At 34.3% G+C, this 26,288-nt stretch overlaps 7 protein-coding genes across 7 annotated transcripts; 4 read left to right on the top strand and 3 right to left on the bottom strand. All coding sequences in view use genetic code 12, as the record gives it.

Annotated features, from left to right (window-relative positions):
• Window positions 1–1,135: 1,135 nt before the first annotated feature.
• Window positions 1,136–3,929, bottom strand: VPH1 (H(+)-transporting V0 sector ATPase subunit a). The gene is made up of 2 exons (XM_064879869.1): window positions 3,822–3,929; window positions 1,136–3,720 (listed from the first exon to the last, which is right to left on the bottom strand). The coding sequence occupies exons 1-2, from the start codon at window positions 3,847–3,849 to the stop codon at window positions 1,310–1,312; spliced, it is 2,439 nt and encodes an 812-aa protein (XP_064737256.1). The 5' UTR covers window positions 3,850–3,929; the 3' UTR covers window positions 1,136–1,309.
• Window positions 3,930–6,269: 2,340 nt separating this feature from the next.
• On the top strand, window positions 6,270–11,525 carry RJT21DRAFT_3190 (Elongator subunit; the record flags this gene model as incomplete). Its single annotated transcript, XM_064884148.1, has 2 exons — window positions 6,270–7,024; window positions 7,511–11,525. The coding sequence occupies 2 exons, from the start codon at window positions 6,270–6,272 to the stop codon at window positions 11,523–11,525; spliced, it is 4,770 nt and encodes a 1,589-aa protein (XP_064737257.1).
• Window positions 11,526–11,543: 18 nt separating this feature from the next.
• On the bottom strand, window positions 11,544–12,318 carry RAD59 (Rad59p). Its single transcript, XM_064884685.1, has one exon. The coding sequence runs from the start codon at window positions 12,157–12,159 to the stop codon at window positions 11,563–11,565; it is 597 nt and encodes a 198-aa protein (XP_064737258.1). The 5' UTR covers window positions 12,160–12,318; the 3' UTR covers window positions 11,544–11,562.
• A 1-nt stretch (window position 12,319) lies between these two features.
• On the top strand, window positions 12,320–18,860 carry USO1 (Uso1p). Its single transcript, XM_064883384.1, has one exon. The coding sequence runs from the start codon at window positions 12,349–12,351 to the stop codon at window positions 18,805–18,807; it is 6,459 nt and encodes a 2,152-aa protein (XP_064737259.1). The 5' UTR covers window positions 12,320–12,348; the 3' UTR covers window positions 18,808–18,860.
• A 60-nt stretch (window positions 18,861–18,920) lies between these two features.
• ABZ1 (4-amino-4-deoxychorismate synthase) lies at window positions 18,921–21,626 on the top strand. The gene has a single exon (XM_064882186.1). The coding sequence runs from the start codon at window positions 19,161–19,163 to the stop codon at window positions 21,456–21,458; it is 2,298 nt and encodes a 765-aa protein (XP_064737260.1). The 5' UTR covers window positions 18,921–19,160; the 3' UTR covers window positions 21,459–21,626.
• On the top strand, window positions 21,622–24,242 carry RJT21DRAFT_121726 (uncharacterized protein). The gene has a single exon (XM_064882187.1). The coding sequence runs from the start codon at window positions 21,698–21,700 to the stop codon at window positions 24,170–24,172; it is 2,475 nt and encodes an 824-aa protein (XP_064737261.1). The 5' UTR covers window positions 21,622–21,697; the 3' UTR covers window positions 24,173–24,242.
• RJT21DRAFT_121727 (uncharacterized protein) lies at window positions 24,243–26,026 on the bottom strand. Its single transcript, XM_064882188.1, has one exon. The coding sequence runs from the start codon at window positions 25,899–25,901 to the stop codon at window positions 24,321–24,323; it is 1,581 nt and encodes a 526-aa protein (XP_064737262.1). The 5' UTR covers window positions 25,902–26,026; the 3' UTR covers window positions 24,243–24,320.
• Window positions 26,027–26,288: the final 262 nt, after the last annotated feature.

Below are 26,288 nucleotides of genomic sequence, written 5' to 3' on the forward strand. Positions count from 1 at the left end.
GTTTTAATTGCATTCAAATGAGCCAATAATATGGTAGATGATATAATGTTTCTAATTGTTTGATCACGTACATCATTTCTAAATGATGTGAATCGGATATTGATGGAACATACGGCTTCTATGGTAATTAATACTAACCCTAAGGGAACTCTGACATTATAAGTAGTCTCAGTAATAACATAAACTTGAAGTAAATTCAATAATAATTCAATTCGATCAGATATCTTAAAGATTGATTTAGCATCATTAACATCAATAGCTAAATCTCCAAAGATCTTATTTTCACATTCTCCACTAGGGAATTTTTCAAGTAATTTATGTAAATTAGCATCATCACTAAGATTTAAAAATTCTCCATAAACAAGTATAATTGATTTTAATTCTCTAATAATATCCTTAACATTATTCTCCCATTTAGTTTCTGGTTCTGATTTCTCAATCATAGGTAATAAGGCTAAGGATCTATAAATGACTTGTTTCAATTTATCAGGGAATGAAACGAAATCATTCAAGTTTAAGAATTCTAATAATTTAGCTCTTAATTTATTACCAAAGGGTCTAAAAGTTGTTGGATGATTCTTTAATAATTTATTTAATGATTTAATTATTAAATAAGGATTATGATGTAATTTCTCCATATATAAAGTAATGATAGTAGCTAATCTGGGAGTTAATATTTCTCTAGTTAATGTGGGTTTACCTCTAATATTATCACATAAATGATTTATACTATCAATAGTTGCATTTAAAACTTTAATATCAATAGTTTCATTGTAAGTTTCTAAATTCTTAAGTAACACAGAAAAGAAATTCACTCCTTCTTGGGATAATATAGTATAATTATCTCCCAATACTCTTATTATAGAAGTACCAGCCCATTTATTATAACTATTACCTGATCTACTAAGATTTAATGTTCTCGAGACAAGATGCTTAGAATCAGACTTTGGTATATCTCCAAGAATTTTCTTGTCATAATGAAGAGTTCTGAGGATCCCACTAATGGAGCTCGGGGACACTTGTAATTCTTCAAGGATTACACTTAACGGTAACGACATTTTGGTGGGGGAGTGTAGAGGTTTGGTGTTAGTAGCATAACCGGATTAGGCTAAATTTTTCAGATATAGCGATGCGCAAAGTGCGATGGGATTAGTGCGCAACATATGCACACTCGCTAAAATTTATTTTATTTTATTTTATTTTTATTTTTTGTTATTGATATAGTATATGTAAATTAATGAATTGTATATAAAGTTTTAGAGTCTAGTGGTGGACGATGAGGATGCGATATATAAAGGAGTGTATGAGCTTATGCGACATCGCTTAATAATCCCTTAAATCCAAAAGGTGCGTACAATGTACCTTCACCTTCAAAGAACTTAGACATTGATTCGACCCAATGTAATCTTAAGGAATGTAACATGGCAGATGTACCTTCCATAACGACTAAGATACATACAGTCATACTGAGCCACATAGCAAACAATACTACAATCATAAAGACTCCAAGTGGACCTGTAAAACTGAAACTACCACCAAGTGTCATGGTCCATAACACAGAAGATAATTGAGCATGAGCTAATGATAAGGCCCATAATCTTAAGTATGAAGCAGTATGTGAAACACAATTCAAACAGAATTCAATGGTATGAATGACTTGATGAATCATTATATCACCAAAGTCATGACTTTCATGTTCTTCATCATCATCATGAGCAGTATCTTGTTCATCAGCATCATCTGAAGTTAAATCATCTTCATTAGATAATTGTTGGTAATGATGCTCTTGAGCTTCTCTATCAAGTTGTCTTTTAAGGTATAAAGGTTTAAATAATAATAACCAAGGAACACATAATAATGCAAGTAATAAAAGAGTTACTTGCACAGTGGCTTGTCCTGAATATAATTCTTCAGCAACAGTTCCTGGAGCTAAAAACATAGAAATCAACATGTTTAATAATCCAGGAGGTTGCTTTCCAATAGCAAACCAATCTACTGACCATTTGTAAACAATACATAATGATAAGTAACCAAAAATACCTTGCATAAACAATAATCCAGGAATAAAGTTACCAATAATATCAACTAAACTCTTAAAATGAACATAGTTAACTAATGAAAATATGAACGAATATGACATATGAGAATATCCCATTAAAATGGATAATTTCATCTTATATGAATTGGTGAATAATAAAGCATTTTCTGCTCCATGCCAAGCTGAATCTAAACCAAATACATAAGTTCCTACTTTAGAAGCAATAACTGTTTCCAGAGGTTTAAAGTCAGTTGGCCAAGCCCAACCTGATGAGAATAAAGTCATTGATTTAGAGAAAAGATCATTGTATAACAATCCGGTATACATGGAAAATACACCCATAAGTAATAAGATATAACGACCACTGAAAGCCATTTCAGATATTTCATCAATCTTCATACCACCAATTTTCTTTTCATTTAATACCAAATATAATGCTACCAAAGTTAAAAGGAATCCATGACCCAAATCACCAAACATAATAGCAAACATGAAAGGGAAAGTAATAATGGTTGGTAAACCAGGATTAACTTCTCTATATGTTGCTACACCATAAGCATCACAAATACTTTGGAAAGCTTCAGTAAATTTATTAGTACGATGGAATGTTGGAGGAGTTCTAGTAGTTGCTAATACATTAACAATAGTTGGAATTGATTGAGAATTATCAGATTCTTTAATGGTAGTAGTTAAAGTAGAGATTTCATCAGTAGGAATCCAACCTTCAGCAATTAATGATTTTCTTGAATCATCATAATCACAAAGATTCATAGTTTGATATACTGCTTTTTCTCTAGCCACAACTTCCCACCATTTTAATAAATCTCTTGAAATAGCCACTAATTCTGAAGTTAAAGCATTTTCTGATTCATCCAAAACTGTACTTAAATCTCTTAATTTAAGATTAGTTTCAGCTAATTGATCAGATCTGTATGAAGCTGTAGAATTAACGTTATAAAGATCAGCATCTAAAGATTCACAAATCTTTTTAATACGTTCATAAATAATGGTACCATGAGAAAAGATAATAAAGGAATTCTTACGTACATGAGTCTTAGATTTTGGATCATAAATTTCTTCTGGTAATTCTTCACTATGGTAATATAAATTACCTCTTAAAACTCTCCATAAAATTTGTTGTAAAGTTCCAACTTTTTCTCGATTAATAACTCCACTAATAAAATTAGCAGAATGTGATTCAGATACAGTTTGAGATTCTAATTGTGAAAGAAGAGCAGTTTCATCATCTAAATCACCTGATGGTCCAGTATTAGTAGCAAAAAAATTATCAACAGCTTGAATAGTGAATTTTAATTCTTTTAACTCTTTTTGCTTATTATATAAGGATTCAGTAGAATCAATTAATTGACCAACTCTATCTTCCAATAATTGGGCATTTTCAACATGTTCATCAATTTCTGATTCAGGAACAACTGGATTTAATTCATAAGGGAAAGTCTTAACCGGAATTTCCCTTTGATCTAATTCGTGCTTTAAAAATCTAAATTGTCTTTCGACATTATCTAAACGTCTTAATTCTTTTACAAATGAACGTTGAAACTCATTAACCTTTGAGTTCAAGTCGCGAAATTGTATAAGATTCAATTGACCAATGCGATAAATAATATCCCGCGAAACTTCGGTCGGAGCATACAATTGAACTAAAGACATTTCCGCAGAACCTATAAAATAGGGTTGGTTAGTACTTTAATTTATTATACTAATAAATAGACAATTATCATAAATAATGTCAAATGAAGGCATTGTTTCAAAATTTACTTACGGAAAACTGCCTCTTCCTTCTCCGGCATGATGGATATAGTCACACGGTAATTAGAAGGTTATTTGAAGGTATTCTTAGTTGTAAGCTTTGGAGGGTCCAGTTATCATCCAGCGTAATTTTAATGATGTTTGAACGGACATCGACCAATTTGCCTGCACACGACCGCGCATGCCTAATCGAGACATAGACATTAGGGCAAGGCAGGCAGGTTTCCTGTATAAAAGATGAGTACCATCCATCTTTAATAGACTGTTAGATAAAGTGTGGATTAAGTTCAAGATTAAGGTATATTCAGGGCAAGTAAATGATGTAGAGAGTTCACAGTGGGTAAACTAATAAATTACCAAGAACAAATGTATTTCTGTAGAATTGGAATACTGTAAATAGAACAATATGTACATTCTATGAATTTGTCGAAAACTACTGAACAAACTAGCTCAGGAGTTTAACAACTACTATACTTATCGATACATACAGTTAGAGAAACGTTCCTAATCTTGATTATACGGATAAGTTATTTGTACATTAATTTTGCAACTTTATGTCATAAGAAATAGAGTCAAGAATTTTAAAATCTTTAAGCCCGATCGGTTTTATGAAGATCTGGAAATGTGAATATGTACATTTCATGTTCTGCAACATTAATTTCAACTTATACACTATCTAGCTAAGTTAGTTTTGTTTCATACTTCACAATTGATAAAGCATCCCACGATTATCTATGGACTAACCCGATCGGGAAGAAACCTGCAAAGTGTCAATTCTCAAATTTTACAGGTTTGAAATTTCATCGCAATAGGAATTTCATGTCTGGGGACCCTATAACAGCTAAAGCTCAGTTCCTCCTCATTGACACATACTAAAACGTCTTCTCGCGCCGTACGCTTATAATTAACTTTTATCTAGTTAGTGCGAAATGGGAAGCTCCCTAGCTGAATTTGGCTAGAAATGGGCGTGTGGGTTATGGTAAATTACCACATTGTAGTTCTTTCTAACTATTTTCTAACTATCCCCTACGATTATTGGAGAAAAAATATTTTGTCCGTGTGTAACTATTCCCTATTACATTTGTTATAGAAACTATGGACATAAAAGAGGAATGTACCATCAGAAGGTGAGATTTAGAATTGGAATTGAAAATACAGTTACGTAATTTTGTGTGTACTGAAGCAGCTCTAAGTAGGCACCACGCATTGTCGATAGGTGGTCCCTCGTGTAGACTTCAAATTGAACGACAGTTGAACAGGAGAGTTACTTGATACGGCATGGGCTTGTCAAGATAATAGACCAAAGTGCAAACCCTCCTCAATCTAGGTCATGTATAATTGAAATTGAAATTCAATTATTCAATTATACAGTAGCCCCCCAGTGGGATTAAACTAAGGTAAAACTGAAATGGCGATCACGAGCATAATTGAGAGAATAGAACATTTATGCACAAATGTGTATAATTTTACTATTGTTATATCAGGTATTTGAATTCTTACCATTTACAAGTAGTTATGGTATAGCCTTTACTATATCCAACATTTGCGATATATTCGTATAAGTTTGCTCTCATATACCGCAAATAATGGTGGAGAGGATATCCGATCCGAACAAATGGATCTTGTAACCAACCTGTCAAGATCGTATGACGTTTAGACTGCATTATCGAAAGAAAAAAAGAAAACAAAACAAAACGAATTGAAGTCATGAAAATTAAATTTAAAAGCTCGGATCCAATTATTAGACGATAACGAGAATATCGTTGCTGTTTATTCGGTTAGTGTAATGGTAATAAGTAGTTATTGCTCCGCAAAACAGGTAATTATACGCAAAACAAACATTTAAGCCATTCAAAATCACCAGTCAGTTTACAAAAGCAGAGCATAGCAAGCCAAAACAAAAAAAAAGCTTGCGATCTCTCTCCTATTATAGATTAAATGCTCATAATCTCTAAAACAATTAATGACCTCAACTAACTTTTAATTACTTTAAACTAGTATTGATAATAGTTTTGATCTAGTCCCCTGTTTGTCTGTTCCATCCCATTCCTCCTCCACTTCCCAATGTGGATATGTTATGATGTACAGCAAACAATACCGACACTATTATTTTTTGTGCGCCTGCATACACCGGCATGATGAATTTCTTTCTAGTATGTAAAAAGCTTATACTGATGATGGTAGATAGAAAATAATTTAATGATGGAGATAGATTTCATGCATCTACATCTTCCCTCCTCATGTTCTAAAGCAGTTGAGTCGGAAAACGACATAAAGTTTTATGTCTTGTTTTTGTTATTATTGAAATAATGGGTATAGTATAAAATGTAAGCTCATTCCCCTGAATTCTCTTAACCCCCTTTTAATGTAAAATATATATTACCCCTTTATTACAACTTCATGGTTATATAACGTACAACATAAAATTATATTATAATATTAAATACGTATGAGATCGAAAATGGATTTATTCTCAAGGATTTGCTCTTTGGCGTTGGAACCTAAGCTGCAACTGCAACAACTGCAACAACAACAAGGACCACAACATCCTCAAAAAGTTACTGGAACTCCTGAAGTAATAGTTCAATATGTCTATAATGATATTTTAGCTGTGAAAACCCAAATTAAAAAATATAACGAACTCACCGGAATACTCACAACCAATAATTTATATTATAAATTATTTAAATTGGTGGAGAACGACCATTATAATGATGTGGAAGAATTAAAAAAGAAGTTTGAATATGATGTTACATCTAATCAGTATAATCGTCAATTACTTCAGTTATACAAATCACATTTAAACGATTATTCCAATCTTCTTGACATATTCAGAAATAACTATAATCATGGTATTTATGAATCCAATATTGTTAAGTATAGAAGTAGTGTAAGTTCATCATCCAATCGTAGCCGTTCAAGCAGTATGAGACTGAACCGTAATAACAATAACAATACCAATAATAATAATAATCTTACAAGCGATCAAGCTAGCTCAATATTCTCCATGCCTTCGATTGACTCTGCTGCTTCATCAGTAAGTAATTTCTCGGTTGCAAATTCACCTAAGTCGGTTTCAAGAAAGCAACTGCTCAGGAAAGTTATTGAAGGAGACATAGACTATAGTCGAATTTCTGATGAGGCACCAGATAGTTTATTGGATCCTATTTCGTTTGATTTATTCAGTGATCCAGTCATTACTCCAAGTGGAATAACGTACGAAAAGTCATACTTAGTCGACCACTTGAACAAGAAGGGTAAATTTGATCCTCTAACAAGAAGTCCACTATACGAAAATCAGCTTTATCCAAATTTGGCTGTGAAAGATACTGTTGTAGAGTATATCAGGACAAAGGAAAAGGAGCTTTGTCAAAGTGCTTAGACGAGTTCATTTCTTTAGTATTATTATTGTTATTTTGTTATTTTGTTATTATTATTATTATTATTATTAGGACACTGGGAGTTTTATTTCGCCTTGTATATTAGTATTATCTAGAATGTTTAAGTAGACTTACATGGAATATATATTATCACTATGGATAGTTATATATGTATATGTACTAGTTTCTCTGTGCAGGAATGACAGATTCGGGATGAGCAGTTGAAAAAAAATATCGAACTGATATACATTTTAACATAGTAGATATCTCCATCTCGAAGTTATAGACAAAGGCCCATGAAAAACTTGATAGTTCTTAACAGGGGCCACATTGCTCCGGAGTCCCGGACTTATCCCGACTTACAGTTGGTGGACTCTGTGTTTGATACTGTATCAGATAGTATAACATTTGTATTATCATCATCAGATTCAGGTATAATTGAAGTTCAACAATTTATGAAAAATGGAGATATTAATGTACTTGCAAGTTTCCCATTGAATGATTTTGAAGCAAAATTATTGAATTTCATTCATGTAGTAGAATCAAGTCAATTGATCTTTGTATTAAGTAATGGAGATATAATTACTGCCACTTATGATTCAAATAATCCTGATGAATCAACTACTATAGTTGAAATTGTTGGATCAATTGATTCAGGTATAAATTCAGCCAGTTGGTCACCCGATGAAGAAACTTTAGCACTTCTTACTGGAGAAAATAAATTATTATTATTATCGAGAATATTCGAACCTATTTCGGAACGAGAATTAGATTCTAATGATATAAAGATTAGTGATTCTAAACATGTATCTGTAGGATGGGGGAAGAAAGAAACTCAATTCAAAGGGAAGGGATTTAAAGCATTAGAAAGAGAAAGGGAGGCACTTAAACATGCAGGATTAGATGTTAAAGAAGATACAACTACCTTAAGAGATCCAACCGTAGGAGAAATTGAAAGAGGAGAGATTTCCCAATTTGATAATTATAATGTGACTATAAGTTGGAGAGGAGATTGTGAATATTTTTCTATAACCACTATAGAACCAGTCCTTGTGGAAGATACAGCCGAAATGTATGATAGAAGAGTTATAAGAGTGTTTACAAGAGAAGGAGAATTAGATAGTGTTAATGAAGCAGTTGATGGATTAGAACATAATTTAGCTTGGAAGCCTCAAGGATCTTTAATAGCTTCAACTCAAAGACATTTAGATGATGAAGGAGATGAAGTACTTGAATTGGTATTTTATGAAAGAAATGGGTTAAGACATGGACAATTTAATACAAGATTAGATCCATTATTAGAAGTTATAAATAATTTACAATGGTCTTCGGATAGTGAAGTATTATTATTTCAATTATATGATAGAGTTCAATTATGGACTTGTAAGAATTATCATTGGTATTTAAAACAAGAATTATTTATAAATTTATCTAAACCTGAGAATCAAATCTTATTTGCTAAATTCCATCCCGAGAAACCTTTACATTTAATGATTGGTACTTCTGATGATGGAATTGAAATCATTGATTTGGGTCATAAGATTGTTACGGGTCCAACTCAATTAGGTGATGATGTTGGGATGTCCTTAGTTACTGATGGTTCAATAGCAAAGATTACTCCCTTATCAATTGCCAATGTTCCACCTCCCATAAGTTTTCGAGAACTTGATATTAATGAGAACATCACTGATTTAGTGGTTAGTAAATCTAATGAGAAATATGCTATTTTGAGCAGTACAGGTAATGTCTATTTAAGTTATCTTTCATTAGAATCTATGAGAAGGGGAGGTAATCCTAAAGTAGATGGGAAAATCGATAGTAGTTTAGTACTTACAGAACCTAATGAAGTTGCCAAACAAATCGCCTTTATTAAGGATTGGTTTGTGGTAGTAATAGTCGATGGTATCAGTTATTCCAAAATGATGTTATTTGATGTAGAAGATGTTGAAAATCCTAAATTCAATGAATCTATTCCGTTCAATCCTAAGATAGTTCTTGCCAAACCTACGTCTGATTTTAATGAAGTGGCTATAGAATGTATAGATGGTAGAGTTATGACCATTAGTCCATCATTGGATCTTTCAGATGTATGTCTCTTCCCTCAATTATGTCGAGAATTTGAAGTAGCTAATACTCCCGATGAAGATGAATTAGATACTCCTTCTGGTTGGACAGCGTTTGGGATTTCCAGTAATGGGAAATTGTTTGCTAATGAAAAGCAAATAGCCAGTGCAGTCACTTCCATTAAAGTGACTGAATCACATTTACTCTTCACTACGGCTCAGGCACAGTTATGTTTTGTTCATTTAAAGTCAGGAGATGGAGACGAAGAGTATGGAGTATTTCAAACGGATGGCAACGAAGCAGTCGATGAAAGAATACGACAAATAGAAAGAGGTTCTTGGTTAGTCAGTGCTATGCCATCTAAATATTCCGTCGTGCTTGAAGCTCCTCGAGGTAATTTAGAAACCATATGTCCAAGAATTATGGTGTTATCAGGAGTTCGGAAATTCATTAAACAACTCAAGTATAAGGAGGCCTTCTTAGCTTGTAGAACTCATAGAATAGATTTGGATTTACTTCATGATTATGACCCTGAATTATTCTTTAGTAATATTGAAATCTTCATTAATCAGATTAAGAAAGTCGAACATTTAGACTTGTTTGTATCATGTTTACATGAAGAAGACACGACCAAGACTAAGTATAGAGATACTATTCATGAGATTGAGGATGGAAATGAATTATCTGTAGCCAAATTACAGATCACTTCTCCAACTCCTCCACCTCAAGACACTAAAAGGATCATTAAGAACAAAGAAGAAGTGTTTAACACCAAAGATTCCAAAGTCAATAAGATTTGTGAAGCCATCTTGTCTGTCTTGCTAAGAAAGGAATACTTTGAGCCATACTTACAGACCATCATTACTGCGTATGCATGTGAAAAGCCGCCTAATTTGGTAGATGCCTTGAAATTGATCGGAGATTTCAAGAATCCTGATCAAGTGGAACTGACCGTAACTCATTTATGCTTTTTACAGGATGTCAACAAACTATACAATACTGCGTTAGGATTGTATGATGTCAAATTAACCTTAGCCATTGGACAAAAATCTCAAAAGGATCCTAAGGAATACTTACCATTCTTACAGAATTTACATGTCCAAACCGACTTAAGAAAGAAATTCTTAATTGATGATTATCTTAAGAATTACGAGAAGGCTTTACATTGGTTATTTGAAATTGGAAGTGAATCTCATCAAGAATTCGATGATTATGTAGTTCAACATGAATTATATAAGAAAGCTTTAAGTATCTACAAATATGATGATACTAGATCCAATGCCATATTACACCTTTATGCTGAGCATTTGAATGCCCAACAAGAATATGTTGAAGCTGCTATTTCATATGAGTTCTTAGGACAATATGAAAATGCCATTGAAAACTATATTCTCAGTAAGAGATGGAATGAATCACTTAGTTTGGTTCAGAAGGTGGAATTTGCTGAACAAGCCAATGAAACAGCTGAAAGGCTCATCAGTTCATTAACTGAAGATCATAAATATGCCGATGCAGCTGAGATTTCCTTTTACTTCTTGGGTAATATTGAGCAGGCCGTAATATTATATTGTAAGAACTATTACTATGATAGAGCCATTTTATTGGCTACTAAGGAGAAGCACCATGAATTATTGGAATCGGCCGTTGATATTCAATTGAATGAAGGGTTTGGTACTATAGCCGAATTACTTGCTGATTGTAAATCGCAAATCTTATCACAATTAAAGAGATTACGAGAATTACGAGCTAAGAAAGCTGAAGATCCCTATGCATTCTATGGAGCTCCTGATGATTTAGATACTCCTGATAATGTCTCAGTAGCCGCCTCTGAAACTTCAACTACTCCTTCTTTCTTTACCAGATATACGGGTAAAACATCGGGAACTGCCAAGACTGGAGCTTCAAGAAGAACAGCCAAGAATAGAAAGAGAGAAGAAAGAAAACGTGCTAAAGGTCGTAAAGGTACCATTTATGAAGAAGAATATTTAATTAGATCAGTCGGACGTTTGATTGAAAGATTAGATCAAACTCAAGCTGATGCCATTCGATTAATTGAGGGATTGATTAGAAGACATATGAAGGAAAAGGCCTATTTAATTCAAAACAATTGGATTGAATTGACGGATTTAATCAAACAACACATTGTGGAGATCCATGACATGAGTGAAAGAGATCGAGAAAGAATTGATGATAATGGAGAAGTATATTTAATTCCTGAGATTCCCGTGCCTGTCATTACCGAATTCCCCAAGAAGCATATATTAGATTTCTAAATTGTATATACATAAATAAATAGTAAATATAATGGTGTTATCGTAAATCGTATTCGCGTTTAAGTTTAGCCTCTAATTGAGACATTTCATATTCTATAAGTAAATCTCTTAGTCCAATTATGGCATTCTTAGTTGCTTCAGTCACAGCTTGTTTCATTCCCTTATTATAGCACATATACTTATTAGGAAGATTAGCTCCATCTCCATAACCTCTACTTTCTACATAAGTTCCATCTGCCAAAGTTACTCTAACTAAAGCCAGAAATTGAGCAGAATACTTCTTATTTTCTTCATCAAAATCTGTCATAATCATAGGACATTCAAGTACCTGACTTGACCATCCATTATATCCAAAACAACTGTTAGCTAATCCATATATAAAGTGAGAACTATACGAATGAAGTGATCGAGCACCTGTGCGTCCACCTCTTCCTCTTCCACCAAGTGATCTACTCTCTATAGCTTCTAATTTACTTTGAAGAGTTCCAAGTTGTCGTAGGATCCAATCGGGAATGAACACGTCATGGGTTACTTGTTCGGTATCAGTTTCCCGTTCAAACATGCTTATATCGGGGAAAAACGTTACCGTCGATGGTCCACCTGCAGATTCCGCTCCCTGTCGTAAATCAAACATTTCTAATTACAGTAATTGACTCTATAAAATATACGGAATATTCAATTAGAGTTAATCCTAAACAAGCGCAGCGCGTTTTGCGTTTTATTTTGCGCTAACTATTTCTGGCCTCAAATTTCGCCCATACAAATTAGGTAACATTCCCATATAAAGTCGTCTACCGACACATACACCCGTTGAAACAGGTCGATGGAGTACTTGAACAGTATCTTGAATCAGCCTAATCAGGTGCAACTGGCCGAAGAAGCCATTCCCACCTTATGTAATCGGTTGGAGCATGCAACGTTGTCGTCGGATAGGAGATCAGCTATCTTAGGATTGAAAAGTTTTAGTCGACAGTATCGAGAATCTGTAGTAGAATATGGGTTAAGACCATTAGTTTCGACCTTAAAGAAGGATAGTAATAATCCTCAAGTAGTTAAGGCCATTTTAGAAACATTATTGATTCTAATTATTCGAGGTGAAAGTGATGAAGATCTTACAAAGGGACTTATATCTCAACAATCTCGTATACTTAATGGGAAGTATCCTTCACCATTATTAATTGATGATATTTCTATGGATCAAATATCTATATGGATTGCCGATGAATTGACTAAATCGGAAGAAGTTCTTGGACTTTTAATTGAGATAACTCTGGATAATGAAGATTTTCATATAAGATTATATACTCTTCAATTATTAGAAGCCTTAGTTTCAAGTCGTCCAAATCGTACTAAAGATTGTCTTTTAAGTATCCCCACTTCATTATCCACTGTAGTGGCATTATTAAATGATAATAATGATCCAGTTAGAAATGAAGCTATCTTATTACTTATGGGAGTTGTCAATAATAATTTCAATATTCAAAAACTTGTTGCATTTGAAAATACTTTTGATGCATTATTCGATATAATTGAAGAAGAAGGTGGTATAAGAGGTTCTATTTTAGTTCAAGATTGTCTTACATTGATTACTAATCTTTTACAATACAATGCATCTAATCAAAAGCTATTTCTTGAAACTCAATGTGTACCTAAACTAGCTAAATTATTAGGTGAACCAGTGGATGATATTTATGAAGAAGGAGTATTTGATGAGAATGGATTCCCCGTATTAATCCCTCCTATTGTATGGACTGATCAAAGACTTTTAAATATGACTATTGCCTTGGAAATTTGCAAGACTTTTGTATCAGAAGATAATGAATTTGTTATACAAAATCAAGAACAATTATTTAATTCAGGGATACTATTTATTGTATTGAAATTAGTATTTTCACCTATAACTCATAATACAATTAGATCCATATCTTTATTGACAGCAGCAGAATTAATTGCTGGAAATGGACTTATTCAATATCAATTCTCTCAAATTGATGTCCCATATATCGATCCTTCTTTACCAGTTCAATTACAAAGCTATAGATCTATTCCTGTAACCATTGCTTTATTGAATTGGTCATTGTTTATTAACTCCGTCCATAACTTTTCCATTAGAATAGGAGCAGCCAAGTGTCTTCAAGCCTTCTTTAAGAACAATCAAGACTCCAAGTCGGCGTTTCTAACTGATCAAATCAAAGCATACACTATTCCTGATTATTATTCGAGTATAGTGGAAGCTGAAGAGAATGGGAATGGGAATGGAGCCAATACGACCAATGGAAATGGCAATGGCAATGGCAATGGAGCTGGTGAACATCTTACTTTGCCTCCGTACGGTAACATCTTCACCGTCCTTATGGACTACGACGCCGAAATCAAGTTGAACCCCTACAAGATCTGGTTTGCCTCCTTAATTGCCATGTACTTATTTGAAGACACTCCTGAAAATAAGAAAATCGCCAGTAATGTTAAGACGGGAGATGAACAAATTGGTGAAGAAGTTATGAAATGTATACCGGCCATGTCAGGATTATTACTTACCACTCTTGATGAAATGGATTCTCGGATTTGTATTGGATACCTTATGTTATTGTCGGTATGGTTATTTGAAGATTTCGAAGCCGTGGATGATTTCCTTAGTGATCCCTCAATCATTCGATCTTTATTGGCCTTTGTATCGGATAACTCATCGGAACTGAAGGTTCTTGTGCAGGGAATGGTATCAGTTCTTGTGGGAATCATCTATGAATTCTCGACTAAGGATTCACCAATTCCTCGAGTAGAATTACATGCGCTTTTAGTGAAATCTTTAGGTAAAGATAACTATACTTTAAAAGTTAAACAGTTTGCTGATAACCTGTTCTTTAAGAATTGGGAAGATGTGGTGATTGAAGATCGTCAGGATGTTACTGGGTTACCGGATGTATACTTTGATAGAATCTATGTTAGTATGATTAAGGAGAACTTTTCCCGAATCAGACGAGCATTATTTCATGATCCACTTGTGGAACCTAAAGCCCAGATCACTTATGAAGCGTTTGAAGAAGTCGAAGAGAAGGTGTCTTCATTGAAGAGAGATTTACTAAAGGAAAAGGAACGAGCATTGACTGTGAAGACTGACCTCTCCGAGAAGGTGACTCAATTGACTGAATCATATAATGAGTTACAAACCGTATCCGATAAAGCCCAAGCAGAACTCGCCAGTCTACAGGAACAACATGCGGTTCTTCAACAGTCGTACGATGAAACCAAGAAGAATCTTGAAATCATGCTGAAATCCAAATCAGACTTTGAAACAAAGACTTTGAGTTATCAGAAGGAACTTGAAGATACTCTGAAGCGAGCCAATATTTCGACCGATGCTCTTAAACAATTAGAACTGAAATTAGAAGCCACTGAAGTGGCCAAGAGGAAATTGGAAGATGGAATTAATAATATGACTCGAGACTTATTCCAACTTAAGAAACAAAAGAATGATGGAGAAACCACCATTAAGGCATTGGAAAGGGATGTAGCACATAATAAGAATGAATTGAATAAAGTTAAGAAAGCCTATGAACAACAAATCGCCAAGTTGACGAGTTCTACCAAGGAGCTTCAACAGTCTATTGATGGACTAAATAAGAAAGTCGTGTTTATAACTACTGAAAAGAATACAGCCATTAAGGAGATGAAGGATAAGTTGGATGATGCAGAAGCCAATAGTGAACATCTTATGGATAAGTTACGAGCCGCTTCAGTGGCCTTTCAAGAACTTAAACTGAATCAAACTACTTTAGAAGATGAAGTTAGTCATTTGAAAGCGCAACTATCTGATCGAGATGAAGATCTTAAACGAGTTGAAAGTGAATTGGCATTGGCTCGAACTGAAAAGGAAACGGTTCAGACTGAGCTAAGTGCCCTTCAACAACGGACTGATGAAGAGGTTGTTAAATTAAAGGCTCAACTTGAAAGTATGGGGATTACTAACAATACTCTCAGTGAAACCAATAAACTGCTTGAAGGAGAAATCGGTAAACTTAAGGAGAATTTGGCTAATGAAGTGCTTAAGTTTGAGTTATTCTCTCAGGATAATGATAGTGCCATTCAAGACGTTAATAGTAAGAATAAAGAGTTAACTGAGCAATTACAAACAGCTCAAACGGCCCATTCTGATATTAAAAGTAAGCATGATTCCTTAGTAGCTCAATTAACCCAATTGAAGGATACTGTGGCTGCCAAAGATAGTGAACTTGAATTAAAAAGTACTACTTTAACTACTGTTCAGAATACTTTGGATACTCTCAATAAGACCCATGATGAAGTGAAGGCTAAACTTGAAAAGTCTCAGGAGTCTTATGGTCAATTGGAGACTCTGTTGAAGGCAGCAGAAGCTAAATTGGTGGAGGAAGTAGAGGTTTGGAAGAAGAAGCTTGATACATCGGCAGAAGAAGTAGCCAAGAAGCAGGAGGAGTTGAAGAGGGTGTATGAGCAGCATGAAGCTAAGGTTCGAGAGCTTAGTGAGGGGCATGGAGTGGAGAAAGAGAAGTTTAGTGCAGAGAAGGAGAAGTTAGTCGAAGAGAAGACTCAGTTGGTTGAAGAGAAGACTCAGTTGACTCAAGAGAAGACTCAGTTAGTCGAAGCGAAGACTCGGTTGACTCAAGAAATGACTCAGTTGACTCAAGAGAAGACTCAGTTGACTCAAGAGAAGACTCAGTTGACTGAACAAACTGCATCTCTCACCACTCAAATCAATACCTTAAAGAAAGACCTTGAAGCCGCTCAAAACAACCACACCTCCATCCAATCCACCTTAGAAAAGGCTCATAAGGATCATGAAACTTCTATCAAAAGCCTCAAGGCAGACTTGGCAGCTGCTTCCGACAGTACCAAGTCACTAACAAAAGAACTAGAAACAGTCAAAGCTCAACAGAAGCAATCCGAACAAGCCTTAGTTGACAGTGAACGAATCATTACTGAACATAAGGAACTTGTGGATACTCTTAAACAAGATAAAGAAGAACTTGAAAACAAGATCAGCCAGCTTGAGAAGGCTAGTCAAACTAAGTTAGAAGCCATTGAGAAAGCTAGTCAAACTAAGTTAGAAGCCATTGAAGAAGATAAGTCCATCTTAACCGAACAATTGAGTGCATTCAAAAAGATCAATAGTGAATCCTCTAGTAAACTCAAGGAATTACAGGCCTTAGTAGACTCGACTACCACCAAACTTACAACCATTGAACAAGAGAAGAGTCAACTTGAAACCACCTTGAATCAGCAAATTGAATCATTAAAAGAAAAGAGTCAACTTGAAACCACCTTGAACCAACAAATTGAATCTTTGAAACAAGAAAAGTCTGAATCTGAGAAAGCCTTACAAACTGATAATGCGGGTTTAACTAAGGAAATCACAGGCTTAAAGGCCGATATCACCAGTAAAAACCAAGCCATTACTGAATTGAAAGACCAATTAAAGTCTAAAGCCCAGGAAATAGAGAATGAACGATCGATACTCAGTCAAAGCTCAGAAACTGCCATCAAGGAATTGACAGAAAAGATCACTAATCTTGAAAGTCAGCTCACTTCAGCTAAGGATGTTCACGAGAAGAAATTAGCACAAGTAGAACAGAATAAGAATGACTTACAATCAGAGATCGATACTTTAACCAGTACCATTAAAGAGTTACAGGCAGTCGAAGAACAATCGAAATCAAAGATTAAAGAGACCCAACAGAAATTAACGGAATCTGTCAAAGAACGAGAAGCCGTCGTCAAAAAGGTGGATGTGTTACAAAAGTTAGTGGACTCATTGAAAGCAGGGAAAGAAGATGTAGAGACTCAATTAAACACCAGAACTTCTGAAGTAAGTAAATTACAAGAAACTCTTAGTCAATTAGAAGCTGCTAATGGTCAGAATAGTGAAGAACTTAGTGGTCTTATTACTAAAAAGTCATCGTTAGAAGCGCAAGTAACTCAATTAACTGAACAACTAACTGGTAAGGAGAAGGAATTGTCAGACACCTTAAAATGGAAGTCTATATCGGAAGATCAAGCCAGTCAAATCACCAAGCTTAAAGCTGACTTTGAAGACCTTCAACAACAATTGAAGGCAGAAACTGATCGGAGTGCTGAACTTTCTAACTCTGTGTCCACTTTAGAGGCATTGAAACAAAGCAAACAAGAACTCGAAGATAAATTGAACAGTGTTGAAGTCAGTCTCGAAGCCAAGACACAGCTGAATTCTGAATTTGAACTAACTTTGAGTGCCTTGAAGCAGGATTTTGAATCATTAACTTTGGCTAAAGCCAGTGCTGAAGAGAAGCTTACCAAACAGAATAAAGATTTATCTGATAAGCAGATTGCCTCGGTTAGTCAATTGAAATCTGTGAGTGAGAAGGTTACTGATTTAGAGAAACAAGTTAAGAAAGCTGAGGAAGAGTTAGAGGCTGCTAAGGCTAAAGTAGTAGCTGCTGAACAAGAGACTAAGCTTGTCCAGGAGAAATTAGACGCATCTGTCTCAACAGCCCAGGGCTCTGAAACCTCATTAAAACAAGAGCTTGAAGCAACTAAAGTTAAGCTTGTAGCTGCAGAAAAGGAAGCTAAAGTTATCCTCGAGAAGCATGACAAGTTACAAACTGCTACTGAAAAGTCTGAATCTTCACTCAAGGAAGAATTAGAAGCTGTTAAGTTCAAGCTTATAGCGGCTGAGAAAGATGCTAAACTTGCTGCTGAAAAGCATGAATCCTTAAAGGCCAGTGTATCCACTGCTCAAGGGTCTGAAGCTGTATTGAAACAAGAGTTAGATAGTGTTAAATCAAAACTCGCAGATTCTGAGAAAGCTTCTAAGCAGTTAGAAGCTATTCAAAGTTCTGAAGCTTCATTAAAGGACCAATTAGAGGCGGTTAAGTCCAAACTTGAACAAGCTGAAAAGGAAGCTAAACTGGTTACTGATAAGTATGATAAACTACAAGCTACTGCTGAGAAGTCTGAGTCGTCACTAAAGGAAGAGTTACAACTGGTGAAGAGTCACCAATTAGAATTAGAAAAATCCCATACTGAGTTAAAGACCAGTCATTCCACTAGTGTTGAACAACATGAAAGTGAACGAGAAAGAGATAGAAAAGAAATAGAACGACTTAAAGCTCAACTTAAACAGCTTGAAAAGGATACTGTGGCCAAATCAGAATTCGATGATATGATGTTGTTGATGACCGATATGGATGAGAGCACTAAGAAGTATAAGAAGCAGGTTAAGGAGTTGGGAGGAGAGGTGTCTAGTGATGAGTCTGATGATGAAGAAGAGTGATATAGTTGAGTAATATAGTAATACATAAGTAGTACACAGTAATAATACACAGTAATAATAATTAATACATATTCAGTACAGTAATTCATACTCACTACTCTGACTAGCTCTCACTATCTCTCACTAACTCTCACTAACTCTCACTAACTCTCACTATCTCTTAATATTTCTCACTGGCTAATTCGCCACGTCTCGCTCACAAAACCTCACTAAATCTAACTCTCTCTCACTGACTCCACTAACTCTCCACTATTTGTCTCTCACTAACACTCCCAACTCTATTTTCGCAGCACCCAAAAAAATTTCACTAACCATCAACGCCTCTCATTATAATTACCATCATCACCATCTCAATGATCCTTCTCATTGATTCCTACGATTCATTCACCAACAACCTAGCGAGTTTGTTGCGACAGACCACTCACCAAAAAGTCATTACGATTCATAATGATGCATTCCCCCCTGACCAGTATGATACATTCTATAATGATTATTTATCGTATTTTGACTTTATGGTGATTGGTCCTGGTCCTGGTCATCCTGCTAACGATGACGATGTAGGAATAATTAAATTTTTATTTGAAAAATTTAAGTATGCGAAACAAGCACAGTCTCAGTCAGTAATTCCTGTATTGGGAATTTGTTTGGGGTTCCAATGTATGTGTTACTCGTTTGGGAATGACATTAGTCGTTTGAGTGATGTTAGACATGGTCAAGTATATGATATAATCCCTGATAATGATATTGAAAATCTCTTATTTAATGATAGTATGACTGGATTTGGTAATGTTAGATATCATTCCTTATATGTGGATGAAGTCAATGATGAGATTATTCCGTTAGCATATTGTTATGATAATGATTCGAAAGTCTTAATGGCTGCTAGACATAGTTCATTGCCATTTTATGGAGTTCAATATCATCCAGAATCTATATGTTCAACTAATGGTGAAAAACTTGTTAGAAATTTCTCCAAGATTGCCTATGATTATAACCAGAAAGTCAATAGAACCATTAAGGGTCATTCGGATGAGTCCACATTACCTCAAGCCTTTAGTTCTCATACAGTTCATGAAGACTATTTGATACCCAATGGGATCATAGAAAACAAATCCAATACCAGCACTGATCCAGATATATATTTAAAGAAATTCCAATTAAATAATGACATTGATCCAACTGATATATGTGATTATTTCAATAGATATCATGAGAAATTCTTTCTTTTGAATTCTGCCTCTATACCGGGAGAATGGTCAATAATTGGATTACCGGTATTATCCGAAAATGAAATAATTACTCATTCAGTGGATGCCTTAGAAGTTCATATTAATGTCAATGGTAACCATTCTACCCTTCCTATAAAGGATAAATCAGAAGTATGGAAACTCATAGGATCTAAGATTAAAGAGAAGTACATTCCTCGATCAGATATCAACACTAAATTAGGCAACTATCATGAAAGAGATCTACCATTTTTTGGTGGATATCTTGGATTAATATCGTATGAAGAAGGTCAGCATGTAATATTAGAACAACTTGAATCGATATGTAATGGAAATACTCCTGATTTGAAATTGATCTATATCGATAGGTTTATGGTATATGACCATACAACTCATGATTGGTTTGTTGTATCTATACGCCCTAATGATTCAGAATGGTGTGAGTCCATATATACTAGACTTACCCAAGCTGAAGATTTAAAATTATCATTGGATGATATCCCCAGTTCGGTAAAAGACTATGTGAATGAATCTGATCAGAATCTTATCAAGTTTGAATTCCCATCCAGAGATATCTACAACCAACAATTTGCTCAATGTCAAGATTACTTACATTCAGGAGATTCTTATGAGCTTTGTTTAACCACTCAACTGAAAATAACTCTCCCCAGTTATGTCAATGCATGGGATATATATAAAGTATTGACTCTTCGTAAGAATCCATCACCATTTTCATGTTTTATGGATTTTGAAGATTGTGTGATTATTTCATCATCTCCTGAAAGGTTCTTATCATGGAAGAATACAGTGGACAATAAGAAACAAGTTGAACTTAGACCTATTAAGGGTACAGTTAAGAATACTCCAGAAGTCGATATAGTTCAAGCTACAAAGATCTTAAAGACTCCTAAAGAGATGGGAGAAAATCTTATGATTGTGGATTTAATTCGTCATGACTTGTATCAATTTACTGAACAAGTAGATGTCACTCAATTAATGGCAGTTGAAGAATACAAAACTGTATATCAATTGGTTAGTGTAATCCAAGGACAATTGTCTAAACAAGGGTATCATGGAATAGATGTCCTTCATAGTTCATTACCACCAGGATCTATGACAGGAGCTCCTAAAAAGAGATCAGTAGAATTATTACAACGTATAGAAAGTATGCAAACCACTTCAACTCCAAATGGTAGAAGAGGTATTTATAGTGGAGTGGTAGGCTATTGGTCAGTGACTGATGAAGCTGATTGGTCAGTGATAATTCGATCAGTATTTCATTATGCTGATGATAAGGAAAATACTGATCAAACTAAAATATGGAGAATTGGTGCAGGAGGAGCAATTACTGTGCTTAGTAAAGCTAGTGATGAGTGGGAAGAGATGGAACTCAAATTAGTGAGTGCCTTACAGGCGTTTAAGTAACAGGATTAAACTACAATAGAATATATAAAATTACATAGATTGTACATAGAATCAGTATACTGTACATAGACTCATAATAGACGTATACATAGACTTATATGTTAAATATGATTATATTATGCGCTAAATTTTTCACGTGCTCTTTCACGTGACTTTGAATGCCCGAAAAACTCGACGACTTTTTAAAAGTTACTTAACCACCAGCCCTTTACCACTAACTAACTCTACCCCGAACAATAATGTCATTCTTCGGATTTGATCCTGCAGCTCCGCCCAGCACAAGGGCCCAGCAAGAAGCCTATGACTTTGAAGAAACTTACGACGGTTTAGGAGAAGGCCTTGACGAGGCAGACGATGCGTTTAATACGGAGACGTTTGGAAGTACAGGCGCAATTGGGAAAGATTTCAATTTTGAAGCTAGTAGAGGTAGTGGAAGTGGTAGTGGTCCCAGTGTCAGAGGTTCTGGTGTTGGTACTACTGCTACTGTTCCACCACAAACTATTAGTTATGCTCAGGCTGCTGCAGTAGCTCCAGCTCCTGCTAATGATGATGAATTCATGCAAGACTTGTGGGGAGATAATGTTCCCTCCAAGAAGGCAGAAGGTGAAAAGAAGATCTTATCATTAGAGGAGATTGAAGCTCAACTTACAGCCACCACTATTGATCCTCTGGTTCAACATCATCAACTTGGAGTAAATGCTCAATATCCTCCTCAACCTTATGGAATTCCAGGTATGTTACCTCCACCTCCACCTCAATATGGTGGTTATATGTTACCACCTGGTGGATATATTCCTCAACAATATGGACAATTCCCAGGAGCTCCATATCAACAATTCCCACCTCAGGGTTTACCTCCTCAATTCCAACAACCCTTACCTCAGGGTCCAGTTCAATTACCTCCTCAAGTTCAGCAACCAACTCAACCAGAAGTTACTCAAGCTCAACCTCAACCTCAACCAGAAGTTCAACCTCAACAAGTTTCTCAACCTGTTCAACCTGTTCAACCTGTTCAAGCTCAAATTCAACCAACTGAAGTTAAGGTACCTGTTGCTAGACATGAGGCAGCTCCAAGAAGTGCCGATTTATCTCAATTCCCTGTTTTGGGATCTAAGGAAGCAGTTCAAGCCAGTCACCAACATCAAGCTCAAGTTCAAGCCCAAGCCCAAGGTCAGTATGATAACCACCACCGTGGATATGACAGAAATCAACAAAGAGGTTATCATCAACATCAACATCAACATCAATATCAACACCATCAACAACAACAAGCTGATTTAACCCCTGAAGAACAAGAAAAACTCGCCAGAAGACAAGAAAAAGTGGCTAGAATTATGAAATATTCAGGAATTATGAATCCTAAGGATAAAGATTTTGTAACTAGATTTCAATTATCACAAATTGTTACTGAAGATCCTTATAATGAAGATTTTTATGCTCAAGTATATAAAGTTATTCATCCCAAAGTTAACAATGCAGGAATTAGTGCTAGTCATCAAAATAATTCCATTGCTCAAGCTTATTTAGATCAAAGTGGTCATAGATTAGGTGGCCGTTATAAGAGAGCTGATGTTGCCTTACAAAGAATGCAACAACAAGTTCAAAGAGCAGTTACTGTAGCCAAGGAAAGACCTAAATTAACTCAATATGCAAGAGAAGGAGCCTTGGGAAAGATTTCATTTGGATCAGGAAAGAAACCAAGACAACAATTAGAAATCATTAGTAAAGCTCAGCAAAGAAAACTTGAAGCTGAACAAAATGGACAAACAAGTGAAGGAACCAATAAAAAGAAATATTCCAATAGAGATATTTTAAGTATTTTAGAAAATATCATTACTGAACTTATGAATATTGAAAGTGAATCAAGAACTAATTCTGATGTTGATACAAGTAATTTATGGGAATCATTAAAAGTATTAGAACAATCATCATTTTCAGGAGATGATGAAAATGAAGTTAATCCATTTATTCAATGTTTAAATTTCCAAAAGGCTTTAAAGATATTACCTCGATTATTTAAATTTTTAACAACGACTCAAATTTTAACTATTGTAACATTAATTATTTCAAATTTAGAAAATTTAGCCGTTATAAAAAATGGTTCTTATACAACTTATGAAACTAAAAGAGTTCCTGAATCAATTATTAAATTAGTTGAAGCTTATTCTTTAACATTTTCAAAAGTATTAATGAATGCAGTATTGGATTTTAAATTTACTGATATTACAGGATTATTATTTATATTAATAGAACATAATAATGTTTCATTTGTTTCAACCACAAAAATTGGTTTATCAATTTTAACAACATTATTATCTCGAGCTGAATTAATTATTGGTGAAGGTTCTATATCAGCTACTGATCTTTCAGAATGGTCTTCATGTTATGATCAATTATTTCAAAGTTTGGAATCAAGAATCGCCGCCATTTTCCCTCCTCATCCTGAAGATGTTGATGATGGTTCTTCAAGAGAAAATTATGTTTGGCAATTCTTGGCTACTTTATCTTTAGGAGGTAAATTAAGTCATCAAAGAATTATTGTCGATGAAGTTCGTGATGAAATCTTTGGAGTTATTAATCGTGCTAAGGCTATTGATAATACTGATCTTGTGAATTTACCTAAGAAACAAAACTTGTTAAATAATTTAAATATGTACTTGGTGGTTATGGGATTAGTAGCAGATGAGAATGAAATTAAAGAATTACAAACTTGATTTAATTTCTCAGTATATAGTTACATATTAATCATATATTAACATACAAATATCCTTTGAATCCATAAATAATTTGATAAGTAGAAGTAAAAGAATTAAAAATTAACGGGATAGAATTGAAAAAAAACATTAAAAATTATAATTATAATTATACCATAGGAACTGCAGTAGGACTTATACTATCTTTATCTGATAAATAAGGTATAGTATATGATGAAGATAATGAATTAGCTGTATCTTTAGCTGGAGAATTTGACCGTACTTCAGAAAATACTGAAGAAGCAAATGATGGTTTCCTAAATGAATGATCAGGGATTGATTCTGATGAATGATATTTATCAAGTACATCATCTAAATCATAATCTGATCGATCTGGAGGTTGAAGATTAAATGGTTTAGTAGATGGAGTTGATAATTCTCCTGATGTAATATTTATGGGTAAAAATTTAGACCTTACTTTCCGAGACTTTATAGAGTCATTATCTTTCTTAAGCAGTGGTGAGGAATTGTTAGATGTAGCAAGATAATTATTTAATTTCCTTTCTTCAAATAGTAATTGCTTTAAATAATCAATTTCAGATTGTTGTCTATCAATTATTAACTTCTGTCTTTCTGATAACAATTTCATTTCATTATTGTAGATAGTAGTAGACTTTTGAGAATCATTGAAGTAGAATTCTCCATCAGGCGATGTATCTGACTCTATATCATTCACTTCTTGTTCTTGTTGACTATCATTGATAGGCTCGTATTGGCCATAGTTTGATATTATATCAAAATCACTAGTATAAATTTGATTCTCTACCTTACCAGGTTCAGATGCATGCAGAATTCGGAAAGTAGCACGATTAGAACTATTCTCATTATCTTCTTCATCACTTAATATTGATAGAGCCAAATCTTCTTGTTGTTTAATAATCTTTAAAGAAGCAGGATTGGTTGTAGCATAAGATTTATATACTTGAATACTAACATCCTTAATAGAACTCATATCAGTAATAACTTCAGTTTTAAGAAATAATGAATCTTGACGAGATGTACTTCTACTTAAAATATTATCATCAAAAGATATGGCATCGAGATTACCAAATATGGATTTATTACTATAAGTAGTAGCTTTAAATATGGGGGTTTCAGTTATATCTGGTAAAATATTCTGTTCAGGAGTTGAAGGAGTTTGTCTTAAAGGTCTAGTAATCATACTTTCATTATCTTCAAATTTATATATTGAAGATTCCCTAATCATATCTTTAAGGGTATTTGTAGATTGTATGGAATTTTCTATTGACTTATCATCATTATCATCATCATTATTATTGTGGTTGTTATTATGATTATTATGATCATTATGATTATTATTAATCTCAGTGGTATCGTCGGTTTTATAATTGTAATTAGGCATAACTATATTATGTACTGAGTAATCAAATGTAGAAGATGGAGGTATTGGTGGGAGTTTATATTCATGTTGAGGTAATGGAGATGTAGTAGTTGGAAGTGTGGCTGATGATAATATGACTGGAGATAATAATTTAGGTTGGTTCTTGGTGGTAAGTTTCGTTATTATACTTCTTGAAGCTTGAAAGAAGTTCATAGAAGGACTCTTCTTAATATGGTACTTATCATTCTTATGGGGTTGAGGTATATCTGCGACTTTTGTATCAGACTGATTGTCTAAGTCTATTGAAGATTTCCCTCGAGATCTAGTTAATAATTGGCCTATAGCCATATTTGCAACTATGTATTAAGGTATAGAGTTGAGTTATAATTTAGTGTCAACCTAAGGCTAAATAAAGTGACGTAAAATTAAGTTGTGGTCTAAGGTGTTTTGGGACAATTGTATTTATATAAAGACAATCTACTCCAAGAGTTTTAATTTAATTAGATCTTAGATATTACAATACATTACCTAATTAGGATGGAATTATGCATTAAAAAATTAGCTCAAAAGAATGCTTACAAAAACTAGTGAAAAAGCTCACAATAGGATACGTTACTCCAACAATATGTGTGCGTAAAATACAAGAGAAATTAGCATTGTTGGCTGATATGGAAGATGAGCGGTATGTATTGTTAAACATGAACTTGATGTTTGCGTGTATTTCTAGGCAACAAT

Source organism: Scheffersomyces amazonensis (assembly GCF_036850825.1).
Source record: "Scheffersomyces amazonensis strain UFMG-HMD-26.3 chromosome Unknown RJT21scaffold_5, whole genome shotgun sequence".
NCBI classification, from domain to species: domain Eukaryota; kingdom Fungi; phylum Ascomycota; class Pichiomycetes; order Serinales; family Debaryomycetaceae; genus Scheffersomyces; species Scheffersomyces amazonensis.